The sequence below is a fragment of the Microcebus murinus genome, chromosome X, assembly GCF_040939455.1.
Source record: "Microcebus murinus isolate Inina chromosome X, M.murinus_Inina_mat1.0, whole genome shotgun sequence".
Taxonomy (NCBI): domain Eukaryota; kingdom Metazoa; phylum Chordata; class Mammalia; order Primates; family Cheirogaleidae; genus Microcebus; species Microcebus murinus.
The window spans coordinates 94918482-94931601 of NC_134136.1; the positions used below are offsets into that span (position 1 = coordinate 94918482).

The 13120-nt window shown below is 43.0% G+C and overlaps 1 protein-coding gene across 4 annotated transcripts in view; it reads right to left on the bottom strand.

The window, feature by feature from the left end:
• Window positions 1-13120, bottom strand: part of SH3KBP1 (SH3 domain containing kinase binding protein 1) — a 311729-nt gene that overhangs the window by 67460 nt on the left and 231149 nt on the right. For all 4 annotated transcript variants that reach the window (XM_012784660.3, XM_012784664.3, XM_012784665.3 and 1 more), the window contains one exon: window positions 2039-2146. In XM_012784660.3, the coding sequence (XP_012640114.1) occupies window positions 2039-2146 (108 nt within the window). The remainder of the gene's footprint in view (window positions 1-2038; window positions 2147-13120) is intronic.

A 13120-nucleotide genomic window follows, 5' to 3' on the forward strand; every position in this document is an offset into this window, starting at 1 on the left:
CGTATTTTATAAATCCCTAGATTTTTTTTTAATGGCTACTCAAAGTTTTTAGATGCATTTGGATTCCCAAGGAAGTTCACTAGGACATCAAGATGACTGTGTTGATTTATTCAGCTGAAGCAAAAAGAACCAGAGTCAACCTTCTATCATCACTTCAGAGTTTCAGCTGGAGCCTTCCCCTGCTGTGGTGATATGGTAGTAATTATAAAGACTGGGAGAGTTACCCTGTATGGGTCATTTACCAACACCAGGAATTGTGCTTAAGAATTTACGTGCATCATCATAGTAAATATTCTCAACAGTTCAACAATGTAGGTACAATTATTCACAATTTATGGATGAAAATATTGAGGCTTAGAGACATTCAGTGACTTGGCCTTGGCTCCAGAACAAGTGACAGAGTCAGGATTCGAACCCAGGTCTATCTGATGCTACAGCCCAGAGTCATGACCACTATACTCTATGTTTGCCAAACCTCATTCCTGTGTCCTATTATTTCAAAATATTTCCAGTCATTACTAAGTGTTTGGTGTCTGTTTTTCTAAGTGACTAATTTTGTCAAATTAGTCCACCATTGCTATAGTCATCACTGAAAACATTTCAAGTGGTTTTGCTTGGTGGAAAATTTCCTTATTGAATGATGAGCTCCTCTCTGTGATGTGAATTTATTTTCCTCCTAAAATCTGGAGGGGGGCCTGGCAGGTGGGGCTGTCATCATGTAGATACCTGCTTCTTGCTCCTATACCAGCACTTCTCAAACTGTAACACGCAAACAGATCACCTGAGAATCTTGTTAAAGTTCAGATTCCAATGCACCAGGTCTGGGGTCTGGGCCTTTCTAACAAGATCTCAGGTGATGCTAATGTGGCTGGTCCATGGATCACACTTTGAGTATCAAGGCTCTAGAAAATATTAGGAAGCAGAATCCAGATTCTCCAGAGCCCAAACTCAGACACCAAGAGAGAATAACAGGTGTAGAACAGAACATCCTTCACCTAAACAATACAAGAAGGAAATCAAAAAGCCTAAACAAAGTGTGCCCTTAGCCTTCAAATCAACCTAACAGTCTATGGGGCTTAATCTTGGCAGGTGCCAACACCATCTAGCTTCTTAAACAACTAACATCTGTTCATCTAAGTAGCACACACATCATTAAATGCTAGCCTAGTATCCTTGGTAACCAATCCACCAGCACTGTAGCTATCCTTTCTGCACCTCGGCCCTACCTGAATGGTGATGTGTCAAGGTCAGGTTCAGCATCATCTAGTAACAGAGCCTCCGGGCATGAAGAGGGCCCAGACTGGGAAAGGTGGGCAGAAGTCATGCAAAAGCCTGAGCAAAGAGCCCTTAGGTGCAGAACAGGATGGATAAGACTAAATTGCCGCCCCCTTATGCTATAAAGTGCTGCTAACTTTTCAACATTTCTTACTACATCAGTAGCAGGAAAAGAATATACCTGGAGTGAAGCAAGCGAGGGTGGACTGGCTCATTTCAACAGCATCATCAAATGGGTTCCCACACAGAGAGAACCCAGATGAGAGGTGAGTATATAGAGATATATGGATGCAAATATAGTGTAGAAAGACTAGCAGGCCTCACTCTGCATCTGCAGCCTTACAATGTGCTTTCCAGCCACTTCTACAACATTGGCTATTTTAGCACCCCAAGAACCATGCTATGTGGGATGCAGGCAGTCCACCTACCGAACAGAGCACCCAAGGGGCTCACGGTTTATTTGAGTGACCAAATATGCCAGGCACCGCACCAAGTGCGTTACACACATTACATTGCTTATATATGTGACAACTCTAGTATAGGTATCACATTCACTAGCTGACAGATGAGTCCCATGCTGAACTTGTTATAAGGTTAGGGCAGCCAAGGACTCAGAACCCCAGTCCATCGAACATGCAAATGCCAGTGCTCTTCAAATTATACCAAACTTCCCCTATCCCCCATGCCCCATCCCAAATCCCATCATGGAAGCCACAATTCTGACAGCGTGTGGGGCACAGAGATCAAAGCCAGGGAGACTTACATTCCCCTCCTTTTCAAAGTCTGGTGGAAGTAACTTCACGAAGTTATCGGGGAACACTCCTCGTCTGCCGTTGAGCTCTCCTTCCCACCAGCCTACATCGATGCAGTCCTAGGAAACAGGAAAACAGAGGGTGAGAGATGGGGGCAACCACCCTCCAGAGAGGTCTTGCATCCCTTTTGAGAGAATGGAGGGCCTTTCCTTGAGGCTGGTATCAATGAGACAATGGTTACTAAGTCAGCACAAACCCCGAAGTCAGAGGGGAGAACAAAAGCTTAAGCTGGCTAGGGCTGCAGGCTGGGACTCAACACCCAGTGCTGCCTTTAGATGCCCTGGATCAATAAGGTCTTTTTTTCCCCTCTTCAAAGATGGGAGAGTATGTATTTTCTTCATTTTAATTTTACTGAAATAAAAGTATTTAACTGCAAACAGGGCTTAGAAAATATCACATGCACAAATGTCCTCTGTGATTAGCCTGTCACAAAGCCTGTCAAAATTAAAAACGGCTTTGCAGCATTCAGCCAAGCATAAGAAAAAATCACACCTTATGCAAGCTCATTAATGTGCTGCTCTCCTTCACCTTCGCCTTTCGATGTTGACGGGGCACAGTTGTCATCATGAAAAGCCCTTCCTCCACCTTACAGCACTCGATGTTTGCTTACCAAATGAATGAATAAATCTATTTGTTCTTCCAGATCAAACATGCTTCTCTTTGAACAATCTCTATTTTTCCCATGCATTAAATGTTTATTGAGTACCTACTCTGTGCAGTGCATTGAGCCAGGGGCTAGGGAGAGGGCAGCAGGCAACACCAGCAAGACACTGCTGGCCTTTGCCATGAGCCCAGTGGCTTCGTGGTGTTCCTGGGCACTCAACCTCATGCCACAGAACCACTTCCAATGTTTCCCATTTTCGATCAGTTGGAAGTCCAATTGGCTGTGGTTTTATAATCCATCTCACCTGGGTCCTCTGGGTCCAAATCCACTTCTACCACCTGATCCACCAGGACTTGCCTGGCTTATTGTAAACTTCCTCACTTGGGTATCCCTTCCTGCCCAGTGTCCATACAACATACACATTGCTGTCAAATATGGCATCCTTAAGTAAAAACCTGATCCTCAGACTTGTGATCAATAACTTCTAGTTGAAGCCCAAAATGAGCAAAGGCTTCCCCCCCAAAAAATTGGTAACCCAGAAGACTTTTTTTTTTTTTTTTTTTTTTGAGACAGAGTCTCACTTTGTTGCCCGGGCTAGAGTGAGTGCCGTGGCGTCAGCCTAGCTCACAGCAACCTCAAACTCCTGGGCTCGAGTGATCCTTCTGCCTCAGCCTCCCGGGTAGCTGGGACTACAGGCATGTGCCACCATGCCCGGCTAATTTTTTATATATATATCAGTTGGCCAATTAATTTCTTTCTATTTATAGTAGAGACGGGGTCTCGCTCAGGCTGGTTTTGAACTCCTGACCTTGAGCAATCCGCCCGCCTCGGCCTCCCAAGAGCTAGGATTACAGGCGTGAGCCACAGCGCCCGGCCACCCAGAAGACTTTTAAAGTTACATCTGAAGCAAGAAGATGAAGAAGAAAGAGAAGAGATCATGCTCAGGGCCCATGGAGAAACCACATGGTCTTCTACACACCAGTAGGATTAGGGAAGAGACCAGGAGGACTCGAGCATGAGACGTGCAGCTGGCCCAAGGCCTTGCTGCAGGCCCCTGCAGAGCCATGGCTTACCTGGCTCACTTGTGCCTTGCTAGATCATGCATTCTAGCAAGGTGAGGGTCACATCTGACTTTTTCACCATTATACCCCCGGCCCTGTGCACAATGCCCCATATAATAAATATTTGTGGAATTAATGAAGACATTTTCTAACCCTGATGCTGTGATCTCCTGCAGTCCAAAACTTGAATTACTACAGGATAAGACAGCCTCTATCTACCTGAACTCCTGGGGATTTTACATAAGTTGGCATAAGGCCTACCTCAGGTGAGAAGTAAATGATCACCTCCTTTCCCTCCCTCAGTGGCATCTGTTACAAGGATAAACTGACCCCTTAGAAAAGAATGGAGATTTTGGAAATCAGTTCTGAGTCACTGACTATAAATTCTAATCCCAACCAACACCAAAAAACAAAAACACTTGAAGCAACAAGTTCAGATTTTTACCCAGAACAAAACAAGGGTTCAAAAGGCTTTCAACATGAAAGAATGTTTATCTTTCTGGAAAAATGATAATGAGAAGGCCAGGTAAATAGTCTGGTCCTACCCATGTTACATTACCCCCTGAACAATCTAGCATCAGTCCCCGAAGAGAGATTTACAAAACTAGGGGTAGTGGTGGCAGGATTTGGTGGCTTCTAAGGTTCTTCTGACTCTGAGATGTTATGAATGTCATCTATGATACCAAAAAAACTTATAAAGGAGGCAGGGGTGGAATTTCTTTATCCCTAATCCTTGGAAATTCAGTCTCTCAATCCAAAAGGCTCTGCTTCCTAGGAAATTCCTGGAACATTTTTTTTTTTCCTTTCTCTTATTTTTCTGGATGTGTCCTCTCATCTTCAAAATCCAACTTGAAACTTGCCTTTAGGAAAGTGCTATGATGAATGCTTTACCATTTAGCTAACGCTCAGGACTACATTAATTTGTACTTCATTATATTCCACTCAACAAACATTTTATTAAATGCAAAATATATTTAAGTTCTGTAGGCATCGAACATTAAACATGCAAAGAACATGGTCTGTAACCCTAGGGAGCTTAGAAATGTACATGGAAAACAGACACACAATATTACACAAGGTCCTTTTGGGTAACAGGTATTGAATAAGTGCTCTAGTACCAAAAACAGAGAGAACCATTAACAGCTTTTCAAATAATCTTAAATCTTTTCAAAGATGAAAGGTTTACTTATGTGAGGACTGGACTTCCCTCCACATTCATTCCAGATCATCTGATACAGAACTGTCCACAAAAGGCACTCAAATATTATTTAGTGCTATTTTTCTTTCAAACTTCTTAAAATGGTGCAAATTCCTGCTTCACCTTAGCCTTATGCAAACAATAACCCAAGAACCTTTTTGATTCATGTGGGAGAAAAACAATGAAGGAAATTTTAATAAGCAAAAGCCTGTCCAGAATAACTTTAGAACTCATGCAAGCCTGCCTCCAGGGGAATTCAGTGCATAATGACATATTTATCATATCTCTCAGTGCTGATGACTGGCTTGGAGGGCTCATCTATACTCGGCTCCTTAAGGAAAACACTAACAGTGCTAATCATCACGTAATTCGAAGCAAGAGAGGCAGAGCACGATGGGAGAACACAATATATCTAATTGTTCTCATTGGGGTAAGAATAAACACAAGGCCCATGGATGAGATAAGCACAGTCAAAAAAGAAATCCACGGGTGTGATTTAGAATACTAGCAGAAGCAAAAAAGGGAGCTTGCTGCAGGACAGAAAGCAAGCTTGGGGTCAGGATGCCTGGAGCAGGATGGAGACTTACAGAGAATTGAGGTTATTATTTTTTTTTCTAGCAATAGAAGCTAACGTAAGGGAAACAGGAATAATTTTGACAGTGAAACGAGAAGTGAAAATAAGTCCTCTTCAACAAACCAGACGAAAGAACTAGTCTTCTGAAGACAGAGACGAAGTGAGAATTATTCGTATGAGGGCTGTACTTGCAGAAGTGTAAAACAGCAGCAAATTCAATTTATTTATTGAGAACCTAAAATGTGTAAGATGGGAGAGGAATCCAGAGGAAAAAAGAAAATCATGTCCCCATGGGGCTCCCAAGGCCAGAGCCTAGTGGGGGAGGTGGACGCAGTGAATCAAAGTGGCACAGAAACACTGGTAGGGATGCTAGGCTGGATTTAAAAACTGGTGGGACCAAGAGAAGCCAGGCAGTCTGGAAGGAGAGAGCAAAGGCAAGGACTGAGGATTTGAGAAAGGTCAAGGGCAGGATCACTGAGCGTGAAGAAAGGGAAGAGGGGGAATGGGACACTGTGCTAATGAAGAGAACATTCAAGAACCAACCAACATCTACTGAACAGTGATGTGAGGTGTGAGGCAACACAGCACCCATGAGTGACAGGGGCAGAATGGAGGTGCAGGCGGTCAATGACTTGTGAGGCCAGCATGCCATCAAGGTGGGAACAGATGTCCCCAAGGAAGATGGCAGGAGTTGAGTGAAGGCAGGACTACAAGGCAGTAGCTGACCACTGGAGAGAGGTGGGGTGGCTAAAGTCCTGCAATTTCTTTCTAAACCTGGGGTGCTATGAATACTTACACCGTAAGTAACCCAAGACAATGGTCACCCTAGTGGATTTTCAGATTCTAATTAGGATGAGAAAGGATATCGTAGGCCAGTGAGGAGATGAACTCTGAATGAGGTGGGAGGTGGAAGTAAATAAAAGAGCAGCACATAGATGAAAACTTCCAGAACAAACGATATTTGGAAATAAGCTCTATTGGCAAGAAAGCAGAGCAAAGTAGACCTGTACCCTTATCACCAGTATGGAAAGAAATCACATTTCTGACATATAATGTTTACTCTTCCATAATCAAGTCCTTAAAATGGCCAAAATGGCTTCTCTATGCCTCATCATCAGGCAGATATTAGAATGAAACATGATATTTTCCCCTACAAAATGCAAAGGAGGTTTTTCCTTTTAAGGAATGAATTTACAGAGCCTTAGGCACACTGTAGTCCAACTTCTATGTTCTGCACTATCTGGGCTTATTTGTTCTCTACTAGCATACCGCTAATAATGGTGAGCTTAGTATGTCACAAGGTAGTCATTGCTTATATGTTGCCTGACACATTCAAGTGGAACGCAGAGAGCGGGTGGAAAAGAGCAAGCGTGGGCCATGGAACACTCACGCCATTCACTAGTCATGAAAGTTCTCTGGATCTCAGTCTCTTGACACACCTGAAAATCTTTGCAAGGTGCAAAGAGTGACACAACTGCTGGCTATTGTTACCGTCATTATTGTGTTATACGGACAGATCCGAGTCTCTGGGAGATAATGTGATTGGGAAAGCTTCTTAATTAAGCACACATGCATTTGTCATGTGACCCAGCACCATTCTCAGGAGCAGAGGAGCCACTCCTAGTCCCTGCTCCCTTGGGTGAAACCCCCTGGCAGTGGCTCACATACTCGGAGAGGGGAGGGGGCAGCAGAGGGGTGCCACAGCCCCAGGGTGTGTCTGAGGAAGGAGGCTTTGCCCAGACTTTAACATTGTCCGTTCCATCCTGCCAGCATGGCCCCGGATAACCTGGCTGAAGCACTCTAGCACTCTATACAACTATCATGCCAGGCACCAGCTGAGAACAGTCATCCCTGACATATGGCCAGTTGGCACAGAGAGGGCCACATGCACTGGGTGTCACCACTGAGACCTGGTGTGCCTACCTCTAGTTTAGGCATGTCAAATCTTTACAAAAGACAAGCTTGCCACTTGGCTTGTAAACTAGTTAAAAGAATGAGCCACAACCTCATCTTGGGCTGTTTTGTCAAGAGTGCAAAGCAACATATTAGACGAGTGGCCCTCAAATCTGGCTACACATTTAGAAACACCTAGGAATTTAAAAAAATCCCCATGCCTGGGCTAGGTCACACACCCATGAGATCACAATTTCAGGGGGTGGGGAAGTGCAGGAAATCAGGGCTTTTAAAAAGTCCCTAGGTAGGCCAGGCATGGTGGCTCACACCTGTAATTCTAACAATCTAGGGGGGCCAAGACAGGCGGATTGCTCAAGGTCAGGAGTTCGAAACCAGCCTGAGCAAGAGCAAGACCCCGTGTCTCTACTAAAAATAGAAAGAAATTAATTGGCCAACTAAAAATATAGAGAGAAAAAATTAACTGGGCATGGTGGTGCATGCCTGTAGTCCCAGCTACTCGGGAGGCTGAGGCAGGAGGATCGCTTGAGCCCAGGAGTTTGAGGTTGCTGTGAGCTAGGCTGACACCACAGTGCTCTAGCCCGGGCAACAGAGTGAGACTCTGTCTCAAAAAAAAAAAAAAAAAAAAAAAAAAAGTCCCTAGGTCATTCCAATGTGCAGGTTAAGAATCAGTGATTTAGACCAGTGCTTCTCAAACTTTAATGTGCATACTTCTCACTTAGGGATCTTGTAAAAATGCCAATTTGGATTCAATAGGTCTGGGGCAGGTCTGAGAATGAGTATTTCTAAGAAGTTCCCAGTGATGTCAGTGCTGCTGCTCCTTGGACCACACTTTGAGTAGTAAGGTTCTTAAAAATGGTAAGCTCCTTGAAAATGAGGATCTTATCTCACACCTCTGTACCCATCTAATACCTACTGAGGTGCCTGGCACATAGCAATTGTGAATAAATCTCGGCCGAAAGGATGAATAGATGGATGGACCAATCTTCCCCCAGACTGTGATAGCACTTCTTTCAATTTTCAGATGTCAGAAGTAAGGTCAAATTGAGCATGGAGAAGGCAGGTACAGATTGGCTACACAAAGTGACCTTCATCCACAAGATCATGCGTACCTGCTGATCTGCACTAAATTTGTTAGTTGTTTATAATTGTAGTAAAAACTTAAAAAGTACCCCCCAAGGTAGGCCACATTTTCTCAGGCATTATAATTGTCTTCTTTGAATTCAAACAGGAATGTGCAGCTTAGAAATGGACATTTCAAACCAAAACATGAAAAGATAAAAATGGGTTCACCACCTGGTCCAAATGAAAGAGAAACTCTCTCTGCACAGTCTCTCCTTCTGGTGGTTGGCTGTTTTCATGCTCCCTAGTACCAACTTCCCAGAAGTTATCCAGCATGGCTGTTTTCATGGCCTTCCCTGATGACCAAGATATCATTTGAGGAGAAAGTGTTGTAGAATTTCAGTGAGGCTGATAAGTAAGCCTCAGAGTGCCCCCAGGGACACTGAGGCCTCTAGCCCTCCGTACCCAGCAGCACCATGGAAAGCACTGCTTAGTATCTACTAATGAATGCCTTCTACATGGAGCTTGGGGGCAGGTGCTATTGAACCGAAGTTCCACGGAAGCCAGAGCCCAGGAGCACTCAGCTCTGCCTCTGCTTGTTAACACCTCCCCAAGAGATGCAATTATTCTGCATGGCTTGGATTTCTGCTCAGAATTTCCAACATACCATAAGTCAGTTACTAAAGCAGGCTCATCCACATATCATGGGTTTATGAGGTAACAGGAAGAAAAAAAAAAAGAACTGTGGTCTCAGGGTCAGAAGAAAGGCCCTGACAGACCACAGTTAAAGAGGGGAGCCCAAGGAGACAGTCCTAAGGACAAGCTCACTCAAGAAAATGTCACATTCCAAATGCCAACCTCTCAGGATCATCAAGGCTTAGGGAATCATTCGCTCTTTTGTGATACTAGGAAGTCGTAACCCAGAGTTCAATTGCTTGTTAAAAAATTCTGGCTTCTTACTGGGCAACAACTTATAGGCTTTGCTATTTTAACTTCTGCTTTTTTCATTTTACATATTCTATAACTGGTAACAAAAAATTGGATGGACAACACACAAAAAGCAGCGAATACTTCCTTTTGGTCATGCCAATATTAGCTGAAGCACATATTGATGCCTGAAAACCGGACTATGAAATTCTCCCATGTCTTTTACAAGCTACCCATACTATAACTCACATTTTCCTGCTTCTTCATAGAGCTAGTCCTTTGTGATTATATCATCTCAACAACTGTGCATGCTACACTGTTGAGAGCCTAAATTATGTCGTCTTCCTTGCAAGAGTGTTGACGTTTGGTATGGTGGGCAAGCTACTTGCATTTCAGCTTGACCTGTCAAGGTCAAGCTGGTTTATAGGCTTTGCTATGGTCAGTCTAGGATAGCACTACTCCTGTGGTTGGTTTTTCTGGGTTCTCAACTGGATTCCGGGGGGTGTTAAGCGCCCCTAGTTTTTCTGCTCTGCCTGGCCAGAACTCCAACATCTCTCATCACTGGTGATCTCTGGGATATCCACTCGGCTCACAGCCTCCCAAGTTCTTATTTTCTGCCAGGTCTAGTAGACTCTTGCCCTGTTAATGCCCAGCTTAGTATTTGGCCAAAGACTCCAGATTTACAGATTTCTGGAACTCTTTCTTTGTGCAGCTCATTCCTCTGCAGTTCCCTATCCTGAAAATTCCAGCCACCTCAGCAGCCCTAAATTACAATCTCTATCTCCTCTATCCAATGAGTCTGCTGCTCTTTGTTTGGGTTCCACTGCCCTGTGCTGCAATTTAGAAGTGTCTGCAGGCAAAACGCCAGAGTTGATGTCAAACTCACTTTTATGCTTCCCTTCTCTCCAGGATCACATCCCTGTGCTACGTACTTATCCAATGCCTAAAAACAGCTGCTTGGTATATTTTGTGCAACGTTAGAGTCGTCCGTGGCAGGAGGGTAAGCCTCATACCCTTTTTACTCCATCATAGCTGCAACCCAGAGTTGTATACTCCCTTAAAAAGATTGTTTCTTTAATTAGAGTGAATTTATTTCATTCTAGATATAATAGGACTTTAAGCTCTATCTTTAAAAGTCTGAGCTATTTCTATTTCGAGGTCTAATTCCCAAAAGAAGTCCTAGAGAAAGAATGTGTGAAATGAAGATACATACGAGGGTTTTTAATTATCCTGGAGTTTCCTTTGCCAGTCATATGTTCGTTTCTCTAACGAGGAAGGTGAAATATTCCCCAAGGTAAAGGAGAGCCATTGTTCAACATCTTTATCCAGAAAGACAAATATGCGCAGTGAGTTAGTGGCACCCAACCTTTTTCAGATAATGGCACATGGGTAAAATGATAGCATTTTCATGATGTACTGCTAGAGGCCAAAGGTTGTTGAAGGCTGTCAGCCCAGAAGGGGGTTCCAACCACCTGAGGCCCTTCCTAGTGACCCTGGAGAGCTGAGGGGACCATTCTCCTACACTCATAGCACCTAGGTTAGGAAGCGCCACAGAAGTAACCTTTGAGTCCTTGATGTCACTAAGAAATAAGAAAAACTGAAACCAACTCTCAGGCCCCTGAAAGAGAACAGAGCTTCCACAGGCCTTAAGAGAGTCACTCAGGCAGGAATCAGGAAAGCCCGAGGGGATTTTAGTAGAAGACAACCAAAGGCAGAAGCCCCAAAGGCCTCTGTGAGCACAGCCTGTTTTCCTTTTAGAAAAAGATATTTCTCTCTGAAGACTCTTCAGAGAATAGCATCCAACAGATACTGCCATGTTGGTCCAACTCCAGGGTCACTGTTCATATACAACACCTCCTAGAGTTGTGGGACATAGCTATCTTGTTTATACACAACAAATGTACCAGAATTACTTAGTGATTTCATTATTTCCTTTTGCATATTATTTCCATTGCATATGCAATGTTAAGCCTTCTCCGAAAATGTTTACTCTTTAGCCTCTTTTCCTATTGCAGAATGAAAGACTTCCTATCCTCATAAATCCACTTCAAAGATCAATAATCATGTGAGAAGGAGATCCTTACATAGAGAGAGCCTTTCCCATGTCCTTGTAATCTGACTTCAAGCATGCCAAGAGAGATTAATTGTATATGAGGGTGTAAGAACAAGTCAAACACAAAAATACAAACCACCAAGGTAGCACTTTTACATTTTTTCTGCCCACTTAAAAATAATCAAGTATACAAACTTATGCAACAACGTTTTCACGGAAATTTCCCATTTTCTACTTGCTAGGTCATTTACATTGAGATGACCACTTAACATTAAATCTTTAAGGTTGTTTCTAATGGCACCTTCAGCTCCTCCATAGCACATGGCTAAAGGTACATTTTACTTCTCCAGGACGTGCATCCTATAGCTGAGTTTTCATTTAAGCTTAGAGAACTGTATTGACTCTGCATCCAAATACATGCTTTTCTTCCATTAAAAGGATGGTAGATGTGACAGGAAATGATTTTGTTTCATTGATAAAGAGAGTGGCATTCATAAAGCATCTTTTATTACATCTTAAGAGATTTTCTTAGCTCCTGGACCCTCTCTAAGAGATACAAAGAAAGCTGCAAAGGGAGAGAAGGTGGTAATCTTCATTTCCCAGATAAGGGCTAGGAAGGAATAAGAGATAAAAGGGTATATCCATGATCATTTTGAAGGTCAAGAACATCCAAGGCAGCTGCAGCAGCTATTAGCAAATTCTTAAATTCCTTTCTTCTACCTCCATCCTTCATTCACCAAATCTATATTTCTTTTAAGAAGTTTTTCCATTAGGAAAACATTTCTTGGCCTAAAAATTTGTTTGGTGCCTTTTTATCTATACTTAGCCAATTTAGCTTCTAGGCCTGTGCAGTGAGTGAAAAATACAATTCCCAAGTCAAATCCAGGCCCTCAGGCTGCTCAGCTGAGTCTAGGCCAGACCAATGGAGTATGGCTACATCTGTTCGCCTCTTTGGAGGAGGGGAAGGGACACAGGCAGGGAAAAGCTCCCATGTGAAAAATCCATGGCCTTGTATTACAAAAGATTTTCCCAGGAAGACAGAACAAAATCAAGGTCCTTGGAATTCATGCGATTACATATCAGACAATTATTTACAGAACACTGGGGCTTCAGATGGCCTTGTAGGAAAAACAGACCAGCCAACAACATTCTCTTAACAATGTCTTTGCAGAACAAAAATTTTTAATTTTGCTGAAGTCCAATTTAGCAGTTTTCTCTTTTATGGCTTGTGCTTTTGGTATCATGTCTAACAACTCTTCTCCTATGCTTTCATAAACGGTGTTTTATGCTTTACATGTAGATGTATGGTCCATTTTGAATTAATTTTTGCATAATGTGTTAGGTTTAGGCTGGGGTTCATTTTTGTTTGTTTGCCTATGGATGTCCAATTGTGTGAACAGCATTTCTTGAAAAGATTATCCTTTCTCCCTCATCTTTGCACCTTTGTTAAAAATTAATTGGCTGGATTTTTATAGGTCTATTTCCAGATATTCTATTTCAGGGGCCAACAAACAGGGCCCATAGACCAAGTCTGGTCTGCCACCTATTTCTCTATGGCCCACAAGCTAAGAATAGTTTTTTTATATTTTTATTTAATTTTTTATTTCAGAGTATTATGGGGGTACAAATGACTTGGTTACATA